Source organism: Capra hircus, chromosome 29 (genome assembly GCF_001704415.2).
Source record: "Capra hircus breed San Clemente chromosome 29, ASM170441v1, whole genome shotgun sequence".
Lineage (NCBI taxonomy): Eukaryota > Metazoa > Chordata > Mammalia > Artiodactyla > Bovidae > Capra > Capra hircus.
This window is the reverse complement of record NC_030836.1, coordinates 36,181,942-36,206,457: the sequence shown is the minus strand read 5'-3', so window position 1 is coordinate 36,206,457 and position 24,516 is coordinate 36,181,942. Positions and strand designations below refer to the sequence as shown.

Genomic DNA, 24,516 nt, shown 5'->3' with positions numbered 1-24,516 from the left:
AATTCCTGCAAACAATTAGTGACTCATGGAGCCCATTAACTGCACACACTTTGTCTTCTAATTTCATTTTTCTCCCTGAAGAAACCTGAATAAATAGTCCCCCTGATGTTTTTGCCTCTCTGTTTAAACTGAGCTAAAATGAAACTGTTACTCATAGCAACAGATAACAGTTTCTGAGGTATGATATGTCATACCAGGGTAACAGGGGCTGGAGAAGCTGGAGCCCTTCTATGCTGTTGGTAGGCAGACAGCATCCTTAAAATTAAGTTTTTGGGTGTTGGTTCAAGTATGTGCCAGAATATTGTACAGACCCAAATTAAAACTGTCATAAAGTTTTCATTGGCAGGGTCACCACTTTTGGGCTTGAGGGTGTCCAGCAGTCCTGGGGAAATTCCCCACAAGAGCAACCTTAAAGTTTTTCCTCCTAGTACTTAATATTCACAAACATTGCTGGGCTCCACGTGACACTCGCTCTCATGAAATCTCCAGAGATAAAGAATGAAAATGCAAAGTAGGTCAAACTATCAGAAGAAAATATCACGAGGTAAATACAATCTATAATTCTTTTTTAAAAAAAGTGCAAGAAAAGGTTCTCAATTAGGTGAATAATTAGACACAGGACAATCAGAATGACAATCTATCACCATAGAGAAGTCCAAAAGACCACTCTCAAAAAAATCTAGACAAAAAATGCTGCAGTGGGGTAAAGAAAAAAGACTCTTATATAGTGCTGGTGAAATTTTATTGGTAATTGTTGCTGGAGGGGACATATCTAGCTGCGCATTTTAATGGCTGAAACAGATGAACCATACGATCTGGCAGTGCAACTTCTGAGAGCGAATGTGGAGAAAATCAGACTTTGGAAAACTCATGCACACAATTATGCACCACAGCAATTCACAAAATAGCCCCGATATGGAAATAAGCAAATGTACATGGACAGGTGAATGGATAAAGAAAAAGGAATACATTCATACAATGAAATACTCTGACTTTAAACAATGTCAACTGCAGGGACACAGATAAATCAGGAGGTAAAGTTAGATGGAGAGAGGAAATTATTACATGATTTTTTTCATATGTATTTTCAGGTATATGTATTTTTCAGGTACAGGTGGGAAAGAGTACTCATTATGTGTGTGTGTCCTAAGTTGCTTCAGTGCTATGGACTGGAGCCTGCCCGGCTTCTCTGTTCACGGGATTCTCCAGGCAAGAATACTGGAATGGTGCCATGCCCTTCTCCGGGGGATCTTCGTGACCCAGGGGACTGAGCCTGCGTCTCCTGCGTCTCTTCCATTGGCAGGCGGGTTCTTTACCTCCAGCACCACCTCGGAAGCCTTATGCAGAGTACATCACGTGAAACGCTGGGCTGGAGGAAGCACAAACTGGAATCAAGATTGCCAGGAGAAATAGCAATAACCTCAGATATGCAGATGACACCACCCTTATGGCAGAAAGTGAAGAGGAACTAAGCCTCTTGATGAAGGCGAACGAGGAGAGAGGAAAAGCTGGCTTAAAACTCAACATTCAAAAAACTAAGATCATGGCATCTGGTCCCATCAATTCATAGCAAATAGATGGGGAAACAGTGACAGATTTTATTTTCTTGGGCTCCAAAATCATTGCAGATGGTGACTGCTACCATGAAATTATGGAGAAGGCAATGGCACCCCACTCCAGTACTCTTGCCTGAAAAATCCCATGGACGGAGGAGCCTGGTGCGCTGCAGTCTATGGGGTGGCTAAGAGTCAGACACGACTGAGCGACTTCACTTTCACTTTTCACTTTCATGCATTGGAGAAGGAAATGGCAACCCACTCCAGTGTTCTTGCCTGGAGAATCCCAGGGACGGGGGAGCCTGGTAGACTGCCGTCTGTGGGGTCACACAGAGTCGGACACGACTGAAGTGACTTAGCAGCAGCAACCATGAAATTAAAAGACGCTTGCTCCTTGGAAGAAAAGTCATAACAAACCTAGACAGCATATTAAAAAACAGAGACATTACTTTGCTGACAAAGGTCCATTTAGTCAAAGCTATGGTTTCTCCAGTACTCATGTATGGATGTACATGAGAGCTGGACCATAAAGAAGGCTGAGCACTGAAGAATTGATGCTTTTGAACTGTGGTATTGAAGAAGACTCTTGAGAGTCCCTTGGACTGAAAGGAGATCAAACTAATCAATCCTAAAGGAAATCAGTCCTGAATATTCATTGGAAGGACTAATGCTGAAACTGAAGCTTCAATACTTTGGTCACCTGATACGAAGAGCTGACTCATTAGAAAAGACCTTGATGCTGGGCAAGATTGAAGGCAGGAGGAGAAGGGGATGACAGAGGACAAGATGGTTGGATGGCACCACCGACTGAATGGACACGAGTTTGAGCAAGCTCTGGGAGATGGTGAAGGACAGGGAAGCCTGGCGTGCTGCAGTCTATGGGGTCCCAGAGAATTGGACAGGACTGTTGATCAGTTGCTGAACAACAATTCAGGTGAACAACACGCTTGAAGAGGCAGTAGAAAGGATCAGTTCTTTGTGAAGTTCCCCTTCACTGCTACAAACCACTGTATAATAATTAGCAACCCTCATGCATATAATAATTTGTATTTCACCATATCCCATACTGAATTGTGTTATTAAATATTCACTTGGGACCCAAGAACTCATCTCCTCAGTTATCTGCAAGGTTTTTGAGGACCCTTCACCACTTCTGTTCCTCCACACCACCTATCACAGGGACTGAACAAAGATAATCAAACGATTTGATTGCTCGCGGTAAAGCTACTGACGAATAACCCAAACCACAAAAATGATTTTGTTGTATAGTATTATGAAATTTTAGGAATACATCTATCTCTGTATTAATGTTTTATGCCTTGTATTCTGCAATTCCTGAGTTCAAGTTTGGTTAGCTGAGCATTGGAAATGAGAGAGGGGCGTTTCGGAATGTGGGGTGAATGTTAAAGTGTATCAGGCCATCGAAAAAATGCCCATTTGAGATTAAAACAAACTGGATTACTGAGTTTGCCTAAACGGCAGAAAGTCTTTGCAGAGTTCATTTAAACACTGCAGTTCGCACTGACTCTCAGAGGGGCATGACCTGCAAGACTGCTCGCAGGTCCGCACCGCTAGGAATGAGGCACCTGTTTGGCGAGCTAGTGCTCTGCAAGATCTCAGGGCCCTTACCTGTTCGCGCTGTGCAGTCACGGCGCCTCCTCACCACCAGGCGGCGCCATGCAGCGCCGAGCAGAGCCGGGGAGCGGATCGCACGGCGCTCTCCCCGCACGCCCCGCTCCGACTGACGTCGACCCGGAAGTAGTCGCCGGCGCCCGGCCGGCCGGCAGCCTTAACAGCAGCAGGGCTGCGGAGGTTAGGTGCCCGGCTTCCCTGTCAAGGCGAGGCCCCCTCGAGGCGGCGAAGGAGACGCCACAGCGTTCACTAGCGCCGGGGCTCAGCCAGGCGGTGCGCGAGCCGGTTGCGGGCACCTCGATGGTGGACTCCCTAAATATTCGGTGGGCCCACGGCCCTGCCCGGTCTCCGAAGCCGCAGGTCGCCGACCCCGCACCATGAAGGACGCAGGGTCTTCCTCGAGGGCAGCGTCCCGGCCGGAAGGGGCTGCGGCGATGCCGAGCCTCCGAGCTGCCCCTGTCGCCCGGCCTTGCCTGTAGGACGTCAGGGCCCTCGACCCGGCCCAGGCCTGACCGGCACCCGGTTCTTGTGTCCGCGCCACATTCGGCGACCCCATCCCTGGCTTTGACGTGAGGAGGGAGGCTCTGGTCCGGGGAGACCGCGCCCGCCCGCCATGAAGACAGAGACGGAGATCCTGGCGCCGGAGCGCCCGGCCGGGCCCGGCGTCAGTCACCTGCTGAGTAGCCGGAAGCTGGTGGCCCTGGGGGCCGTGCTCGGCTGGCTCCTGGTCATCCACCTCCTGGTCAACGTGTGGCTTCTGTGCCTTCTGTCTGCGTTGCTGCTGGTGCTGGGAGGATGGCTGGGCTCTGACGCCATCGTGGGGGCTTCAGGGCGGCTGCACCTGGAGCGCTTCATCCCAATGGCCGTCTGCCCCCCAAACCCAGAGGCCGAGAGGCAGCTGGAGCAGGAGATCGACCGCACCATCCGGATGATCATGCGGGACTTCGTGTCGTCCTGGTACCACACGGTGAGCAAGGAGCCAGCCTTCGAGGAGGAGATGGAGGCAGCCATGCGAGGGCTGGTCCAGGAGCTCCGGAGGAGGATGGCCAGGGTGGACAGCCATGCTCTTGCCCAGAGGGTTCTGACTCTCTGCGGTTGTCACCTGCAGAGCTATATTCAGGCGAAGGAGGCCGCAGGGAAACAGAGTGGCCCAGGGGAGCCCTCCCAGCTCTGGGAGGCTTACTGCCGGGCCAGCGCTCCACACCCTGCAGTGCAGAGCCCCAGCGCTGAGGTCACCTACACACGTGGCATCGTGAATGTGTTGCTTCAGGGACTAGTGCCAAAGCCGCACTTGGAGACCCGGACCGGTAGGCACATAGTGGTGGAACTCATTACTTGCAATGTCATCTTACCACTGATCAGCAAGCTCTCGGATCCGGACTGGATCCACCTTGTACTCGTGGGCATTTTCTCCAAGGCCAGAACTAACCCAGCAGGAGTGGCTAATCCACTCTGCCCAGCCAGTGCCCTGGAACAGCCCTCAGTGCCCACATCTCTGCCGCTGATTGTTGAGGTCCAGGGTCTCGCAGAAGCCCCTTCACCAACAGCAGCCCCAGTGCTCCTAAGCTGTAGTGAGCCAGACGGGCCTTCACACCCCTCCCCAGACGTTGAAGAAGGCCATGAAGCGCTGGAGGGAGATCTGGGGGGAGTGCTTGAGGAGAGAAAAGTCGAAAACAGCTCTTCTCATTTCCTGCAGCCTCTGTTCTTGTCTGAAGATGCAGAGCTGGGGTCTCCGTTGTCTGAACTGGGCAAAGAAACCATCATGCTTATGACCCCAGGCCCTTTCCTCTCAGCGACGATTCAGGATGCCCTGCGTGCCCTTGGGGGCTCCCAGCCTCTGGAGCCTAAGGATGGCAAGGGACCCGAAGGAATAGAAGGAGCAGAAGCTGAGGAGGGTCCAGGAACAGAAACAGAGCCGGGCCTGCTTGCCTCCATGCTGAATTCCTGCCCAGAGATCCAGATTGACACAGCGGACAAGGAGGGAGAGCAGGGAAATGACGCGCCTCTCACAACTTTGCTGCCCAGTCCAGAGACGATATGCCCCCCACGCCCCTCGTGTTTAGAGAAGGATCTCACCAATGGTGCGAGCTCCCTGGATTCCAGTCTGCCACAGGTCCTGCTCTCCTCCTCTCCACCTGGACCCCTCAGCTCAGCCACCTTCAACTTCGAGTCCCTGGGCAGTCCAGACGGCCCCGTGGTCATCCAAAACCTTCGCATCACTGGCACCATTACTGCTCGAGAGCACAGTGGCACCGGTTTCCACCCCTACACGCTCTACACGGTGAAGGTACTTGGTGCGCGGTCACCACTCTGGTCTGGGAATGGATTTGGAAAGCAGTCAGTGAAGCCAGTGTTTGGAAGGAGGAAGTCTGCTCTTACTTAGTTTGCTCTGGTTAATTCAACCAGTATTGATATGGAGGGTCTGAAGCTCATGAGTGAAGCAGAGTAGGCTTCCATGACCCTCTCACAGACTGTCCTTGAATCTCAGGGCTGTCACTGTGCTGGGAATCATACTTTTCCAGTGGATACAGCCCAGAAATCCTTTCCAGACTTCTTCCTTGCTAATTTCTTAAGTACTAATATCCTTTATACTTTGTTTTAGAAAGGAAGGCTGTTTACCTGTATATACCTCAAAAGGTGGCGAGTCCCTCTACCTGGAGATGTTTAAGTGTGGTAGTAGGAACTGCTTGGCAGAAGTGATAGGAAGGGGGTTCCTGTATCAGGAGACTGGTTTGATTCAAGCAGCAGCTCCCTAAAGCTGATTTTGATAGAGTGAAAGTCACTCAGTTGTGTCTGACTCTTTGCGACCCCATGCACTATACAATCCATGGAATTCTCCAGGCCAGAATACTGGAGTGGGTAGCCTTTCCCTTCTCCAGGGGATCTTCCCAACCCAGGGATCAAACCCAGGTCTCCCACATTGCAGGCGGATTCTTTGCCAGCTGAGCTATCAGGTTTTGATATAGGCTACCTCCAAGTTTCCCAGAAAGTTGTATTCTTAAAAAGTAAGGAATCCTGGGAGAATTCTTGGGAAATTCTCATTCAGAATCCATTAGCACCTGTCAGAATCCATATTCTGACAGCAGGTTCTGCAGCCCAAGAGATTCTGAGGCCTAGCCAAGTTTGGAGACGTATCATACAGTGTCCCACGTGGAGCAGAATAGCTACAGAGAGCATCATAGCTCCCAGGGGCTCTGGATGTGAGAGCCCTCACCTGAATTCCACATGCATGTCTTATCTAGGCCTTTCCTTCTCAGTACTGGCCTGAGGGACTGCTTTGCTCATTCCGACTCATAATGAACACCTCTGTCTGCCACCAGACAAGCTTTCGACACCAGCCTCAGTCTCACCACTCTTTCATTGCTAGCCCACAGAATCCCTTAACCAAACAGGAACACTAACCTCCTGATGAGAACAAGCACGTGTATCGTTCTCCCACAGCATTCGCTGTATCCTACACAGTCTCCCCCTGTAGGTATGAAGCTGCAGCTTTCATGCCGTTTGGAGCGTTCTCTCTGGGGGGACATTCAGCACTGCTGTCTTTTCCCACGTGCCAGCCCTCCTCACATATGAAGACAGCCGACTGTGACCCCATAAAACATCTCCAGTCTTCACATCTTCCCATCATACAGACAGACGATCTGTCCTTGGGAAGAAAGATTCAGTGTTGCTCCAAGAATAAGAATTAATCAGCCCCAAGCAGAACAAAAACACATGTTCCTTTAGTGTAGTCCAGGCAAACAAATGATTGTTGTTCCTCAGCTGTTTTCGATTATTTGTTCTTCCCTCAAGTAATATAGATAATCACTGGTTTGAGGATGATGACAAGATGGTTATCTCCCCATAACATCCAGCCTCATAATTTAGGGGTAAGACATTATCAGTGTCGTACCTTCTGTCTTATCCTCTCTCTTTGGGATTTGAAAGTGGTTATGAGTAAACAGTGTTTGCAGGGAGAACTTTGAGATGGAAGGAGGAGTGAAAGGCAGTGGAACTTCGTTTCCCACCGCCTGGGCCGCCTCTGTTGGGAAGGGCATCGCATTGCGTACTGCAGCCCCCCCTGGGATTTGGGCTGTTCATTAGCCCTTGGAGCGGCAGTGAGGCCTGAGAGGCTAGGGACAGAACAGGAGCAGCGTGCTCCCTTGACCCTGCCCTGTGCTTACTGTGTGCCAGTGAGCTGGTGCAGCCAACAGACGTTCTCTCGACAGTATGAGACGGCCCTCGACGGCGAGAGCAGCGGTGGCCTGCAGCAGGTGGCCTACCACACCGTGAACCGCCGCTACCGCGAGTTCCTGAACCTGCAGACCCGTCTGGAGGAGAAATCGGATCTGCGAAAGTTCATCAAAAGTCAGGAGCTCCCCAGCCCCGGAATGCCTGCTTGCCTTTCACATCCAGCCACCCTGATCTGAAAGGCTGGAGGCCTGTTGTCTGTGAAGAGGGTGGAAAGGGAGAACGCGGCCTTGAGGGTCCCGTGCTCCCTCCGTTTGCTTTTAGGTGTTTGGGGTTTTAGTGCTGGGCAGCACTCATGACAGCCTTTCCGGCGTACTGCTTTGCCTCTGAATGCTTTGTTCTGGGGCCCCATCTAGTTTAAGCTTAAGAAAGAAACTTTCGTATTTCCACCTGTGCCTTTGAGGAGTTAAACAGGTTCATAGACTGGTTGCTGTTAAATATTAAAATGTTATCCAGAAATCCTTGCTGCCTTTCCTTTAACAAAAGGCTTGGTGTGCTGTTTGGTTCTCATAAGGCACAGGAACAATAAGAAGACATAAAATTTAATTCAAAAGCTAGTGAGCAGCTACTCTGTTTTTTAAGAAAATGCCAAGTGAAAGTGAAAGTCTCTCAGTCATGTCTGACCCTGACTATATAGCCCATGGAATTCTCCAGGCCAGAATATAGAGTGGGTAGCCATTCCCTTCTCCAGGGGATCTTCCCAACCCAGGGATCAAACCCAGGTCTCCCGCATTACAGGCTGATTATTTACCAGCTAAGCAACCAGGGAACCTTGTGATCACTCAAATAAACATTTTTAATAAGTTGTGACATAAATCATGGATTTCAGTTATAGGTTTTCTTTCTTAATTACAATAGTTAATACTGAGAATATATGCGCAGTTCTCTACTAAGCTCATTTAGTTCTCATAACAGTCTACAAGATGGATACTATCATCATCCTCATTCTACAGAAAAAAGCAAAGATTAAGCAGGTTGCCTAAGGCCATTATCACAGCAGAGATTGGAGCCAAAATTTAAACTTGGGCAGTTAGACTTCAGGGCTGTTATGCATCACTACCCTAGTGACCTCTTATACCTTCTTCTTATCATGAATAATGAAAGTAGGCTATCTGTATTATGTCCTTGGGTTATATCTCTAACTCCTGAAATAAAAAAAGTCCCATGGAGGGGAGGTCCCAGGGGAGGGACTCTGAAGGGATGAGGCCCAGGTTTGGTACCCAGCTCCCACCCCAATCTCAGCTCACTTCTCAGCTCCGTTCACAGGTGAGGAGAAAAATCCCCAGGAAATACATTTGGCATTTCCGTGTCTTATATATGTGATGGGTAATAAATGGAATAGTTCTTGGTAAATGTTAATCAGTTAACTTTTTTTTTTAAAGATGTGAAGGGCCCTAAAAAGCTCTTTCCAGATCTTCCATTTGGAAACATGGACAGTGACAGGGTGGAAGCCCGCAAGAGCCTCTTGGAATCGTTTCTAAAGGTCAGCATCCTCTGCTGTCACTGTAGCCACCAGACACCCAGGCCAAGGTGGAGAGACCTGGGGACCGGAGTTTCTCTCTGAAGTCCTTCTTGTGTCTTTTCAGCAACTCTGTGCCATTCCTGAGATCGCGAACAGTGAGGAGATGCAGGAGTTCCTTGCTCTCAACACAGATGCTCGTATTGCCTTTGTTAAGAAGCCGCTTGTGGTCTCCAGAATAGACAAGGTATGAGCGGGACTGCGTGCTCAGCCTTAGTTTCTCGCAGGGAAGTGGGGAGGCATGTTTGAAAGGCAAGGGAGCTGGGGGAAGGGAGAGCAGCACAGAGGAGTAAGTGGAACATGGACTGGGGTTTTCAAGACCTGTTGCCAGTACTGGTGAGGCCATCATTGTTGAATGACCGTGAGCAACCATGAGCGTCAGTACTCCTGACGCTGTAAGCGTGCACAGGTCTCCTGGTGGTATCATGACGCTGTGCTTCCAGGGCAAGGGTACAAGGGTCAGTCCACATCTCTACAGACAGGCGGGGGCAGGAAGGCCTCTTCTGGCGATGAAGGTCATTCCCAGCGTTGGTCACTCAGGATGGAGCCCTTAGGCAGGACACTGAGCTGGATTTAGATTTGTGTAGTGATTCTCTGCTGGAGAACAAGGTTCCAGATGGTATCTCGGAACCTTTGGAGACGGTAGCAGAGCCTTTGAGCACCACGCTGGAGCCTGTGAGCAGTGGTTGCTCACTGATTCTCGTGGCTCCAGGACAGGAGTCTGAGGTTTGTGCTGATCAAAAATGCATGTGTTGTAAGAGGTTAGAAAGCACTGACTCTTTGGCAGAAGAGGGGGTCTCCCTCTTCCAGTCTAGACTTTAGGGGATAAAATGATAAAGTGGGACTTCAAGTGAGGGTGTTCGGAGACATTCACTGCTATGAGGAGAAGACTGCAAACTAGGAAGGGATAAACGAGGTGAAACCTCGGAGTTCCTTGCAGGTTTGTTCACCCATGCTGATGTGTTCCTTTACTGATTTTTTTTCTTTTTACCTCCACTGATTTTTTTCAACACCTGTCCCCGGGGTGCCCACTCAAAGCCACGCACTGTACTCATTGCTCATGACATAAGAGTGAGCAGGTACGGACTCTCCCGGCAGACTACCATTCTGTGAGCCTGGAGAGTGAGCTGTATTTTCTCAGCTACATTCTCCACATCCATGCAGTTCGCTGAGTTGCTGTCCCCTGGTCTCTACTGTGGTCCTCCTTGACCATGTCAGTCTTGCCTTGGCTGTACTCCCCAAGGAGGACTAACACAGGATAAGACAAAGCAAGCAGCAATGTTGATCAATAGCGAGAGTTACTAAAGGAAAAGTCAATGTTTCCTTCCATCTCGTTGATATATTAGGGTTTCATTTGTTCTTTCTCTTTAGCAAGAATCTGTATGTCATTTTCTCACTCTGAGAAATAGAGATAGCTCTTACTCTTCAGCAAAGATTGTTTTATTTCATCTGTATAAATAGAGAAGTTTGTATGAGTTCCAGATCCTTAACTTTAACCTGAGTGGTTTTTGCCATTCTTTCTGTAAAGAAGAGGAATTGTTTGAACTAACTGGAAAACCAGTTTTTGTTGTTGTTGTTTTTTTTTACTGTGAATTGCTCTGCATATTTTTATATCAAATGTTTTTAGACTGTTTCTTATTTTGATAATCCTTTTCACTCTTTTCTTTGTATATTCTTACCTGTATCACTTCTCCTTCGTCACATCTTGGTGAAAGTATTATCAATTTGAAAACTAAAAATCATTCTTCTGTATGAAAAGAAAGAAATTGAAAGTGAAAAGCATTTCACCAGCCTGCAGAACTCCCAGATTTTTATTTGTCATGTTGTTTTGGCTTCTTTTCCCATGGAATCCATCATCTGTCTTAAATCTCTGAGGAAGAAGATTTTCATGGCTGTGGAGGAAAGGGGAGAGAGTTGCCACTGAGTCATTAGCTGGTATCTGACCGTGTGCGTGGATAGGGCTCTGCTAGACAGGTCAGCTGGCTGCTCGTCCAGGGTGCAGAAAGCACCTTGAGACAGCTGCTGCTGCTCGGTGGTGCCTGTCTAACCCCACGTCTGTGACCCCTGCAGATGGTGGTGAGTGCTATCGTGGACACGCTGAAGACCGCGTTCCCTCGCTCTGAGCCCCAGAGCCCTACAGAGGAGCTGAGTGAGGCTGAGACAGAAAATAAGCCCCAGACAGAAGGCAAGAAGACTTCCAAGTGAGACACCCTTCCCAATTCTCAGGGGATCCCCAGTTTTCAGTCAAAGCCCATCCCTGGTCTTAGGTCCTAGAATAGAGGGGAGGGGTCACCTGTGCCTGTTTTTGTGCAAAGTCAGACTGTGGACCAAGCCCAAGGTCCTGCAGAGGGAGCCTGGCTTCATGTTGGTCTTGCCTGGGAAGCCAGGGCCCAAACTGACCGGGGAATTTTGACTAGAAGGAAAACTCTAGAATATGGATGTTCTTTTTTTTTTTTCCCTTGGGGAATTGAAACGTTTCTTTTCTTTTAAGAATTAAGGCTTATAACTAATCTCTGTTTGTCATGGTTTTCTGGCTCAGGAGTCGAGTACACTAGCAGTAAACAGGAACGGGCTAGAAGGGACCCCTTCGGGGGGTCACTGATTATTGCTGCTGCTGCTGCAGCCTGCATTGGCAGCTCTCACAGCCAGCAGGTGGGGAGGAAGGGCACCACACTTCCCTTCCCAGACACTTGCTATATGTACCTGGGCCGTTCCAGAGAGAGAGACAGCTGGTGGGAGGATGTTTATGTGTGCGTCTCACTGTCTTTTTCTCTGTGTTCATGTCTTATGGGCTGGCAATAACCCTCACAGTTCTTAGCCCTTTTTTCCCCCCCTCACTGGGCCCATAGTTTGAAGGGTAACCATGTGGCCTGTGCTTATAAGAACCCTATTTCTTGAAACATTGAGGTTAGCCCTCGTGATTCCCTCTCTGGTTTTATCTGGAACTCAAGGGGAAAAGTGGATGTGCAAAAAGGTGTGAGGAGCAAGGGCAACCTTGATGTTTGGCGCTTGTCTATTTAACATTCAACAGATTTTTAACGAGTGCACAGTATGTGCTAGCCACTCTATAGCCTGTGGGACACAGCTGTGATGGACAAGTCCTTATTTTACATTAGCAAAAGCCCTTTCACAGGCGCATTGTAAGCATAGCTCAGTGCAAGAGTTGCAGTGTGTGTAAGAATATTTATTGTTTGGGGGATTTCAGAGTGAGGCATCTCTTGGCAACTCTGACCACCGTAAGCTTCCAAGAATAAGTGTGGACATGCCCGTTTAGAGGTAATAATACTTGTCAGCCCTCCGTATGGGGATCAAGACCATGAATTACACACTGTTTCTGCTCTTCGTTTCTGTACCAGATCCAGATTGAGGTTCTCATCCAGTAAAATTGCTCCAGCACTGAATATAACTGAGGCCCACGAGAAGGTTCTCTACTGTCTCCAGGACAGCGGTGTGGTGAGAATCCCTAGAGAATTCTTGGGATCATCAGTTAGGAGGTCAGTCCTGCCGTTATTGGCAGTTGGGATGTTCTGCGGAATCAGAAAGGACTTTGGTACCTTCCTAAAGGACTGAACCAACATCTGGGTCTCTGGTTTTTATTCTAGGAGTATTTTCTCAGACTGGTTTGGAATTCCTATGAGTTCTGGGCTGGCCGGTTGGCTTCTCAAGGGTGGTGGGCTTCTCAAGGGTGGTGGGCTTCTCAAGGGAAGTAGGCTTGGGATAATAGGTGATAGAATGAGAAAGCCAGCTCCTGGAAGGAAACACGATTTTTGTAGCAAACGAGACTATAGAGGCATTGTTGTCCTTGCAGTTTAGGTTAAAACAAGCGCCTTTTCCTTAGGTGGTCACAGGGTCAGTGGGGTCCTCTACTTGAGACACGTGCAGGGAAGTGATGGGAGCCGCAGGTGCCCCCACTCCCTGCACCCTGCCTGTGACACAGCTCCTGCTCTCTCCTCAGGAGTCAGAGACCCTCTCCGTGTCTGGGATGGAATCCTTTATTGAAAAACAGGCAAAGTTACTAGAAGTGCAGCCCGCAGATGCTCCCGGAAGAGATTCTGAAGAGACTGCTGAGGGCTGTGTGGACGGTCGCGTGTCAGATGCTGCTGCTCCAGCCCAAGGCCTCAGCAGCAGTGACCCAGGTGAGAGACAGCGGGGAGCCCAGTGTGTCCGCTGGCTTGTGACCTTTGGGTGGCTCTGTCAGGTGCCAGGGTACAGAAGGGCACAGTCCCAGGGCCGAGTGGATCAGAAGAACTCGGGGCATAAGCAGGGCGTCCAGTCCAGCAAGATAAGGTCCATGCTTCTATTAATTGTGGTGCGGTTCTCTCAGTTGCTCCTGATGTACACTGGCATTATCTGTGGATTGCTCCCTTCCTTTAGAAGCTGTCTTCTCTGGTGTCTGTGGTGCCACTTTCTGGTCTTCCTGTCTCTCTTGTGGTCCCTCCTCTGTCCCTTCTGTCGGCTCCTCAGCCGTCCAGAGCTTCATTCTGTCCCTACTCTGCGCACTTGTCCTATGAGCTCCTCTGCTGACCGGTGTCAGCCCTCACGTGTGCTGGTGATGCCTCAGTGCTGGAGGTGTGTTTCCACTTGCCTACCGAAGTCTCCAACTCAGTCGTGTCCGACTCTTTGCAACACAGTAGACTGTAGCCTGCCAGGCTCGTCTGTCCATGGGATTTCCCAGGCAGGAATCCTGGAGTGGGCTTGCCGTTTCCTACTCCAGGGGAATCTTCCTGACCCAGGGATTGAACCCGCATCTCGTGTGTCTCCTGTATTGGCAGTTGGATTCTTAACCACTAGTGCCTAGTTCCCTAGTCTGGGAAGCCCGGATGTATTGCAGGGCAGCTGAACTACAGCTCACACAAAATGGGATTTCTCTTTTCCTCTGTATCTGTTCCTTCTGTTGTGTTTACTGCCGTGGCCAGCAGTGCCGCCTGGTTACCCAGGTAGAGCAGAGGCAGACGAGCTGAGGCCACCACTCTGTCTTCAGGAGCATTTGAGGCAGGGCAGTTGGGCTTCCCGGAGGTGCAGTGTTCTCTGCAGAGGGAGAATTAGGAGGCCTGGGTACTAGTAGATTTGCTGTGCTAGAAATTATAGGAACAAAGTCTTTTAAATCCCACAAGACAAAGGCTTCCCTTGCAAATAAAAGATCACAAAATCCTGGGCCCAGAAGAGGAAAAAAGGCTGACTTCACCATTGTTTCTCAGGCGCCCACAGTCAGTCCGCACTGTGGACCTCAGCTCAACTCTGAAAAATGGAGTTTACAACCCCAGCTCTTCACACACGTCTCACTGGTTAAGTAAACGTGTTATGAGAGCAAAAGCATCAAGAGAACTATGAGAATTTATAGATAAGATGGGATGGGTAAGATAATATAATTCTAGCCAAAATCAAGTCTTTAAATGTTGTGCATTATCTCTCTAAAGGGATCATTTATTCCTGTGCCGTTCTTTGAGCCCTGAGAGACTCCACGTGCTCGCATGATAGATAATTTACACTTTCACCAAGAGGACCTGGGCCCTTGGTGCTTTCGCTCACTGTTACTGCTTTGCTGCTTGTCGCCACGTGGTGGCAGCTCTGCGTGTGTGCATGCTCAGTCTCCTCAGTGGTGTCCGACTCTGCAGCTGTGTGGACTGCAGCCCGCCAGGCTCCTCTGGCCATGGGATCCTCCAAGCAAGAATACTGGAGTGGGTTGCTGTGCAGCCCTAGGTAAATGCTAAACCTGTGAAGAAAAGAGAATTGAAGAGGGAGATTGAGGAATGCTGTTTTTCCAAGAAATTGAATATCACATTTTGAGCAAATAACCAGAAAGCAGACACATCAGCTCCTGTGCCCCCTTGAAGTACAGAAAAAAAAAGGAGAATATATACTGGATGGGATTAAGAAGAAAGTAAGCTTCAGTTCCAGCACATTTATCCGAGTTTGACATCATTCACATTCTATAAGAACCCTTAAGTGAGCTGTGCTTGGGCACGCTTGCACAGAGAAAACCCACTGGTCCTAGACTAATACAATTACTGTCGATGATTAATTATAACTTTAATCATAGCTGTAGTATCAGATAGCAGAGGATTTTTTCAGGAACATTCTGTAGTTCTGGGGCAGTCTCCTGGAAGGCAAGTCAGAGGTGATGGGGGACCCCATGAACAGAGTTAGAGAACAGATGCTTCTTTCCATAAAATACATCTGTTTAAAAAAGTTCTGCTTAGCATGGGTATGAGCGTGTTTGTGGCCCTTGCCGTCTATGAGACAGGAAAGAAGTGAGTAATCATCATGGCCTTTTACCAAAAGTGCAGTGTTCTTCCCAGAACCACATGTTATCTCAAAATCAAACTGAGGTCTCCTGGATTCTAGCCCTCAGCTCTGTGTAATGGAGTTGCTTTCAGAGCCACTTGCTTGCGGAAAACAAGTCCCACATCTGCGGCCCCGCACATTTCCCTGTGGAGGCGAGTGATGGAAGGGGACCAGCCCTTGCCAGTTGCAGTTAGTCACCAGTTGTGAGCACTTACTTGGAACAAAATGTGTTCAGCTACCTGGGGGAAATACAGAAGAACCAGAAGGAAAGTAGGCAAAATAGTTATAGATAAAATCAAAGATTTTATAGATAGAAAATTACTCTGACTTAGGAACATAAATTGTAAAGAAAGACAGAACCTATCGCTGAGCTTTGTAGAGATGCAGTAAACATCTCTTGACTTGAATGCAGATAGGTTACACAAATGTGAGATGACTGACATAAAGGTGGAGCAGATCCAGGGCCCTGAAATGTGTCCTCGAGTGCAGGTCTCTTCCGAGTTACTCCAGATGCCCTTTCATCCCCAGGAACAGAGACCGAGTTGGCTGACACAGCCCTGGACCTGCTTGTCTTGCTGCTCATGGAACAGTGGCGATGGCTGTGTACAGAGAGTATGCAGAAAGTTCTTCATCTTGTCTTCGGGACCCTAATCCAGAGGTAGGCCTGCTGGGTGCCCTTTCAGGTTAGAGTCTCAGGTTAGACGGAGGTTGGAGGTGGTTCTTGATTTCTGCCCTAGAGAGGGAAAGCGTAGAGTCCAAGAGACCTGCAGCCAAAAGAGAAGAGAGAACCTGTGTCCAGGGCTGTGGGGTGACGAGCTGCAGGGCATCACGTGGTTGTCTGAGGTGTGGACAGGCCTGCTCCTGCATGACCACCCCGGCATCATACCCTGAATTCAGGCGCTGCCTCGGCTGAGCTCCTCCTCCACTAGGGTCCGTTCTCCCCCAGTTTACCCCCAGGCCCTGTACCTCTCACCTTGTTACAGAGGACGTGTCTATTCACCAACGGTATACAGTCACCGTGACTACCAACAACGAGGAAGAAAAGAGAAAACCATCGCGTGCTCTCCTAGTAAAGATTAGTTTCTCCAGAAGGGGTGGACATGGTCACAGCTGAAGAAGCACTGACACATGGTGGTGGGGAATAGGATACTGAGATTTAAAACTTGGATTGTATAATTCCAGCACCAGTTGAATTTCCTGAAAAACTGGTACGCAGATGGAGTTTCTAGTGCTGGCTTTCTAACCATGAAACTGATGCAAGCTTTGCTCAACTGAAGGAGTCCAGGAACCCTGTCTCTGAACCAGACAGACACACTCAGCGCTTGAGCTGTGGCTGCTCATGCTTTGACCTCTCCCGTGTGAGACATCCTGGCAGATCCCAAAGTCGGGAGCCGAATCCTGAACCTTCTGTTAGCATGTGACTCATGCTAATAGGTCACTCCGAAACTAACAGTTCTATTTAAAAAAAGAGTTATGTATCTATTCTACAATAAGTAGGAAATCCATTAATGTTAACTTTCCTTCTGGGCAACTGTCTTGGTCATTTTCCTTTACTCATTGAGAAAATATTAAGGTCTGGTTAGTAGTGAACAAAACAGACACGGTCCCTCCTTTCACGTATTCTATGGTTTAATGAGGGTGAGAGCTGAGGGCCTTGTCCATGTTCACCAGGTGAGTACTTGGCAGAGGCGCAAGCCTCCCTGGTGTTGCACAGCCCGCATTCTTATCCACCGCAGCATACTACTGCTCTGCTGTGTGTCATCTCTCTGAGCTTTGGAATCAGCATGGTGTCTGTCTGCAGGTGTCTTGGTGCATAGAAAGTGTTCCAGTAAATGTTAAGTCTTCGTACTTGCGATTCAGAAAAATGGAAGGATGAGAAGTGGATTCTGTGTCTGATTCCTCCAGCTTGTGGCCCCAGGTTCCCTCCCCGTTGAGGGTGCCCCACCCAGGTCAGGCTCCAGCTGCAGCTTCCGCTGCTCCTGTTACTCTGTGTTCCCTGAGCCACACAGAACCCGTTCTTCTCAGCGGTACGACCTTGTGAGGCCTTCCCGGGTGACTTTGTGCCTGTGACCAGAGCGTCCGTGGGTCTGACAGCAGGAGGCAGCCCCCAGGCCCCCTGCAGCACAGGTTCTGTCCCGGGGCGGCAGTGTTCTCCAGGCACTCCTGCTTCCCCGCGTGCAGAGCTCCTGGAGTCAGGGCTGCCCTTCCTCATGAGAAGAGCCTGGAGTCAGGCTCAGTTCCTCCCCTCCCCACCCCTGTGCCCTGACAGTGGCATGGGAACCACACCTCGGGTTAGCTGGGTGGATGGCTATCTGGTGAATGTAGCTTATGCCCTAAACAACATCAGAGAGAGAGCTTATGGCTGAATCCTGCTTGACCTGCTTCCACTTAAAAAAAAAAAAAAAAGGATGACACCTTTTTTTCTTGTAAAGGGGAGAATTTTTGAATATTTTAGTGAATTTGAATGAAGGCAAAGTGAGGATTGCAGAAGAACAGAGTTTTGTGTCTAGGTACTTCTGGACAGTTCTCCATGACTGTGGTCTGTTAACCTTTGTTCACCCTAGATGTGTTCACGTGATGACATTTTGTACTTGTTGATTTGCCTCTTATCTCTTCCTGTCAGAACTTTATTCTTAAGACCATTTAGTTTTGTATGAGCTGCGGCAGAAATAGGAACCCAGCTGTTGACACCTTCCTCACCCTAGGCCTCTACAAACTAGAGTTAAATGAAGAGCCTCATCCCTCTGTTCACGGTCTTTCATCTTCTCTATAAAGCATTATTCCCATCTTTTTAATGGTACACTTGACGTCTTCTCAAGTATCTTGTGCTGGGTCACACTGTTCTTAAGCTTCCTTAAGACAGCTGTCAGGAGGTCATAGAGAAGGAATCTCTCCCAGCGCCCCCTCCAGAGTCTCAGAGGACCTGATGCCTGTGGCCCGTGGTCTCTACCAGCCAGTTCTGAGTGCCGGCTCCCCAAGGAAGAGACAGGGCTTATTTCAGGTTCAGAGTGTAGACGATGATGGTCTTACTAGCTTCAGGATCCACCATCCAGCCAACATCTGTGGAGAGCTGACTTTGTGCAGACACTGTGCCAACATCATTTAATCCCCTCAGAAGCCCTGTGAAAGAGGTCTTCTAATCCCTACTTTATAGGTGAGGCAGCTAAGGCTTGCAAAGAATCATGATTGTTCGGTCAAGATCACAGAGCTAGTAAGTTTGTACAGGCAGTTCAAACCCAGGTTTGTCTGATGTTCAGCTGCAGGATCAGACGTTTGCCCTATGACTTGAAAAGATAAAAGCCAGCCCCCAAGTCTTTGACTCAAAGTCCATATTCCCCAGGAGGAGACTGCCAGTCAGTTTGTAAAGTGAAAATTGCATTTGAATGTGCATCCACTCACATACGACACACAGTCTCTGCGGCACACTAAAGCCAGTCTGTGTCGCTTGTCCCCTGGACAGCTTGCATTTTTATTTTTAAAGAGGCCAGCACAGTGCTGCATTCCTGGGCTCTCTTTGCTTTGGTAAGCACATACTCTGGAATGTGATACCTCCCCAAAGCTGCAGCACCCCTTCCACCTGTCCTCACTACCCTCAGAGAGGTGTTGGTCCCTGCTGGGTCGGGGTGGACCTCTCCCAGTCTGTCCCCAGGGCTGAGGCCCAGGAGGCAGCATAGTTGCTCTCTCTCTGAACTGCATGCTGCTAAGCTGCATCCATTTGCAGAGCACCTGGATTCTCTAAGTTCTAAAGAGGAGGAGAGCCGATGTTGATGTCACGAGTACCTGCTGCCACTTTTCTGGTCGACCTGGACACACTGCCATCCTGGACGGCGTCTAAAGTTAGACGCTTCTCCTTTTAAAAATGTCATCATTGTCCAACCTCCAGCATTATTATCTCCAAGAAGACAAGTTCATGTCTTCTGCTTCCAGCTTTCTGTATTCTCCTTGGTCCCTCTAAAGACCCATATACGTAACTTTGCAGGACGCCAGGGACTGCCCCCAGGTCCGAAGCATGCATGCTGTCACTTTTTCCCTCTCTTGCACATATTTAGTCTTCACGCCACCCTCCCCCAACACCCCCGCCCAATCCCTCTGTCCCTGGCCTGCGAGGAAAAAGAGTAAATTCAACCTCATGACCCCTCCTTCCAAGCCAAGGTTGGAGGAGTTTGAGCCAACTGCGTAAATCTCCCTTGATTGTTGATACTGTGGAGAGAGTGGGGGAAGGGAGTTGGGGAGAAGTTAGATGCCCAAAAAAGGCATTGTTAAGTCAAAGGCAAGTCTGCACGCATGCGCGCCTGACCTCATGTGTCAGCTTCTGTGCTGGGAACATCCAATTATGTAAGAGGGAATGCTCCTTATTTGGAGTTAAGAGTCAAAAGGAGGGGAGAGGGGTGGGGGAGCAGTCTAAGCCAAGGCGTGAATCCAGCTTATGCAGCCCACTCATTCAGAAAGCAGGAGAAGCTGACAGTGTCTCTGCGTGCGTCAGACTCAGGTTTAGGGACTGGAACACTCAGACACTAGCTGGGTGGGAGGGAGAGAGAGAGGAGAGACAACTGCTCCATTGACGGGAGAAGGTGTGGGGCAGGAGCATCCAGCCACGGTCAGGGGTGAGATTATTCTGGAGTCCTGATGTAGAGCGAAGGAATGAGAAGAAGCTGGCCCAGATCCCCGCCTGGGTGCCCAGAGCAGAGCCATGATAAAAATACGAGCCAGGCTAGCAGGAGAGTACACGAGTGCCCCCTCCCGTGGCCCTGCCCTCCCCATGGCCCCAGAGATGGCAGCAGACACATTCCTGGTGTCTGTGTCTGCGTCAGGGTTTCTTAAAGAGTGATTGAATGAGTGAGTGAGTAAGCGAATGAGCGTGTGTGTGTGTGTATTGAGGGCACGTGGGAACAGAGCAGTGTGGCAGAAGAATGGGAAAAAAAAGAGAAAATTGTGTGACCTGTGGATGTAGGTGAGTAGAGAAGTACACGAAGTCAGGAAGCAGATAGAGAAGAAGACGAGAAAGAATATGTCAGGTTATGTTGTTGAGCATGCTGTGGGTCCAGGAGAAAATTCAGTGGCAAGCTCTGAACCCTGTACCAGGCCATGGAATCGTCTTCCGAGGGGAGAGGTCTCTACGAGGCATCTCCCAGGGAAGGTCAGGAGAAGGCGTATGCGTGGCATGTGCGCCCATTGGAGAGGGCCATGCCGGCAGCGGGCAGTTACAAGTTGGATGACCAAGGATTCTCTTGTCATCCATTCTCTCTGGTCACTCCACAACTTTAGATGTTCTCTGAGTGGAATCTGTTCAAGGGCCTGTTTCTTGGTGGGCCTGTCTACATAGCAGATAGATAAACGGTCTTCCTGATGTTGACTGTGTCTTACGGGCAGCTCCAGGCCCACCACTGAGAGGGCATGAGCAGCTGCAGCCAAAAAGGAACTGACATCGACTAAATACTACATCAGGTAAGCAGCTGTGGATTCTATATACTAAGGAGCAATTCAGTTCTCTGAGGTAGATGGGTATTTTTTAAGTGAGCAAAGTGTTATTTAGATTAAATAACCTTCTCAGAATTATAAGGGCCACACCCAGGATTCCACCCAAGCCACCCTGGCCTTCAAGCCCATCCCCTTCCCACCACCGCCTGCGGCCTCCCCACTGAGCAAGCTTCCCCATGAGGCAGTGGCCGCAGGATTGACCTCACCTGAAAGTGCCATGTCCTACGTCTGTCCAAGAGACACACATATGTGATGGTAGCATATAAATTCATTCCCATCCGTGTTTTATTCTTAAAGGCTCCTGGATCAGAAATTATGTAGTCTCCCTGTAGTATCTCTGTTCTGCGTCCTATTCCCAATCAGAAAAAGGTTACCACAGTTCTGATTCAGAGTTTCTCAAGACACATAGATGATGGTTTTTTTCCTTTGCTCCATAAATTTCTCTTTCAGTTCAGCTCTGGTGCCTTGTGATGTCTTACACCTAATCTTTCTGTGCACAGCTTCTATAGAAAAATGCGTACGTTTGCAAGAGCTCCAAAATGATCACAAGCCAAGTCTAGTTTTCCTGTCTGATGACATCCTTGCCCCCTTAGTTCCAGCGCTGGTTTTTAGGGGCTGAAGTCTATGTTCTGCAGCCCTGGCTTTGCTCAGGTTGTTTCGTGCTTCCTTAGGGAGAGGAACACTACTTGTCCCCCAACTTTTCCACTAGACCTTGAAGAAGGGGAGCTCTGACTTGGGAGACTGGATCAGGATGGGCTTCAGTGGTCTCCAGTTATATGAGTGCCCTCCCTGCCATATTTCTCAGGCGTCTGTTATTCTACCCATCATGGGATCAAAGCACCCAGCCTTTCCTGTTGTGTGCTGACAGTTTCTACCTGAATCCATCCTTACGGTAGTAACAGCTCAATGTGTATTTACACTTCCACGTGTGGGATATGCTCTTACATTCTTGTACACTCACAGGTGCAGAATTGGCAGCAGTTAAAACCAGAGCATCATGACATATTTAAGCATCAAAACCTTTTTTCGAAGTCAAATTATTGCCATCTCTTGCCTATCTATAACTACAAAGAGGAGCCTGAAACAGGTTTTAGGACAGGTTCAGACTGTAAGCATCTGGTGGGCAGGCACTGGGTCTTACCATCCTGTTGTAGGCATTTAGCTGTGTACATGGAAGGTACTTTGTAAGTTTCTGTCAAATGAATGAACGTCACTTGCCCTTCTGGTTGAATTGGTCTCTCTTCTCATCATTAGTGAGAATCTGGGGAGTTCCCCAGCACTGCTGGGATGAGAAACACAGATGTAAATGGAAAGCCCCTTGCCTGCCTCCCCCACAGCTCTTTAGCTGGGCAGCTGCCCCCGATCCCCCAGAGTCATGGCTGGGCCTCAGGCTATCTCCCACCCCAGCGGCCTTCTCTTCTGCAGAGGAACAAAGTGCCTTCTGCCATCGTGGGCCTCCCGCCTAAGCTTGGACCTTCTGGAAGCTTCTCCTGCTTTGCCTTCTCACCCTCTGTCCTTCCATGTGTGAAACTAAGGATATGGGCTTTGAAGTCACGCAGATCTGAATTCACATCTTCCCTTGAGGCTTGCTGTCTGTGACTCACCTTTGCTTCAGTTACTCTGAGTGGGAGTAACAGTGCCTTGCTTGTGAACTGATGACTTTGCATGCCTGCCATCCGGTGGCATCAGTAAATATGGGTTCTTGTCCGTCTCTACAAGCCCCACGTCCCGTTTTCTTGGGGACTCTTGTTCCCTAGGGCGGTCACACACCTGCTGTAGGATAGAGAATCTGTTTACATTGCGATGGTTTTTTGGTGAGGTCTTTGTAGTGAGCTCACTTTGTGATCTCTTAGGAGCAAACACCCTATGAGACACATGGCCTTTTCTGCATCCTTCAAATTAGGGTGTCTTCCTCCATTTTAGCTGTCTATGAACTCTGTCCTGTCCTCCTCACATTCCTACTTAACATCTCCCCGAGTCGTATCCAGTGTTTCAGAACCAGGGAACTACCTTTTAACCCAGGTACTCCCAACACTTTACTTTCTAGGAAACTAACTTTATTTAGTTCTTGTTATGGTGACCTCTTTATAAATAATTTTTGAAAAGTCTTTGTGAGATTTGATACTGTGTTGACTTGCTGACTGCTAGCTCTTGAGGCCTTTTCTCCAATAAGGTCCTTTCAGCCTAAGAAAATAAATAACCCATAAGAATCCGTTGGAAATACTGAACAGTGTAAGGTCAAAGAACACAGTATAGACCATAAAGTTAGACCTTGCAAGACGAATCCCTTAGAATGGTTTAGGGTCAAGAATGTTCCACACACTGGAACATTTTTAAAGGGGGAAATGGACATTATTTCTACTTTTAATAGTTGCCTTTAAACATGTTTTGCGTATTTTCAGCCAGCTTTCTGAGTGTGTGTGTGTGCGCGCGCATGTGTGCGCAGAGTATGGAAAGCCTGCTGGGCTCTACTGCCTGGGGCAGTTAGGTGTAACTTCTTCATCTGGACTCCAGGTGGCACCACAGGATAAACAATCCCTGTTTGCAAGTCTTGGAGGGAGCTGCAGTTGTAGTCCTTACCCTGGGGGGCTAGTGATGCAGCGTTTGCTATCTTGCCCCATGGTCCAGAGGTGGCTCGTGCACCCTCTCCTTTGTGCTCCTGACTCTGTCAGCCTTTCTTTCTTTCTTTCTTCCTTCACCCCCGCCCCTTCAGATGGTTCACTGTTCTGACACATCCCTGAGCCCGCCAGGAGAGTCAGTCTTACAGAAGGGGAAACTAAATCATGAAATGCAGAGTTCACTCCTTAGCCCCTTCGTTTAGTTCCCTAGACCTGGTAGGGCTTTGTAAGAGGATCCAGAGAAGCCTTTCTCTGACACACGCACACACACACAAGCACTTTCACAAACACTTTCACTTTTTCTCCTTTGATCTCAGCAACTTTGTAAAGAAGGCAGGGCCAGAGTCAGTCCGTTAAGAAGGAATTCAGAACTCAGTTCTTTCCGCTTCTCTGTGGCCCAGCCAGCCTCCAGCCTGTGTGTGGCTTTGCAGTGTTGCTGTCCCTGGTTGCAGCACACTGCGAGAAGCCTCGTGGCTCTTCTGGCCGCTGGGCTTTGTTTCCCCGGAAGGGTGCGGATCAGTTTTATGTGTGGTATTGGGGTGAAAACTCTGATGGCCTCTTCCAGATAGGAGACTCTGGACTAGGAGAGATTCCAGGAAACATGGAGGGAGTAGCTGATTGTGCGGAACGTGTCCTGCTGTTGTTCTTACGGGGGCCACATGAAGAACGGGCAGATATCAAAAATGTGTGGCTGATTTTTCCCAGCTTTGAGGCCTGTTAGCCCTGATCTCAGAGCTGGTTTTTGGTGCATTGATGACAGCCTAGTGTGAGGCTGATAACAGTTGTCTTGAAGGCCTTCAGAGGGACATAGGTTTGTGTGATCACCTTTGAAACTGGAATCCTGAGTGTCCTGATGCTTGGTCTAGAACAGATTTCTAAAGATCTCCATATGCGATCAGACTCTCTTTATCCCATGAGCGCAGAGCCCCCAAGCAACTCCTTGTTCCATATTTTTTAGAAAGGTAGCCAGGCCTTTGCTGTTGGCCATTTTTTACGCAAGTATCCTGCTACATTATTCTCGCTAGCTTCAAGTGATGGGTTGGATTCAGCTCAGTGCTGTTCCATCCATCAGGGGCACTTCCCAAAATACACACATGACTCACAGTCCTCAAAACCCTTTTGCTTCTGTTTGACTTTTAGCCTCCTCTATCCTCTGGGCCTATTTGCCAGGAAAACTGACAAAAACCGAGACTGCTGG

The 24,516-nt window shown here is 49.0% G+C and overlaps 1 protein-coding gene and 1 pseudogene across 3 annotated transcripts in view; one reads left to right on the top strand and one right to left on the bottom strand.

The window, feature by feature from the left end:
- LOC102188384 overlaps positions 1-3,744 on the bottom strand; it is a 71,221-nt pseudogene extending 67,477 nt beyond the window's left edge.
- Positions 3,319-24,516, top strand: part of SNX19 (sorting nexin 19) — a 32,468-nt gene continuing 11,270 nt past the window's right edge. The window contains exons 1-9 of one of the 3 annotated variants that reach the window (XM_018043309.1): positions 3,327-5,475; positions 7,397-7,535; positions 8,801-8,901; positions 9,005-9,124; positions 11,008-11,138; positions 12,294-12,390; positions 12,893-13,073; positions 15,751-15,880; positions 16,206-17,603. In XM_018043309.1, coding sequence (XP_017898798.1) covers positions 3,802-5,475; positions 7,397-7,535; positions 8,801-8,901; positions 9,005-9,124; positions 11,008-11,138; positions 12,294-12,390; positions 12,893-13,073; positions 15,751-15,880; positions 16,206-16,302 — 2,670 coding nt within the window. In that variant the 5' untranslated portion in view covers positions 3,327-3,801 and the 3' untranslated portion in view covers positions 16,303-17,603. Of the gene's footprint in view, positions 5,476-7,396; positions 7,536-8,800; positions 8,902-9,004; positions 9,125-11,007; positions 11,139-12,293; positions 12,391-12,892; positions 13,074-15,750; positions 15,881-16,205; positions 17,604-24,516 lie in introns of those variants that run through there. The other 2 variants (XM_018043307.1, XM_018043308.1) reach the window with 2 other exon arrangements.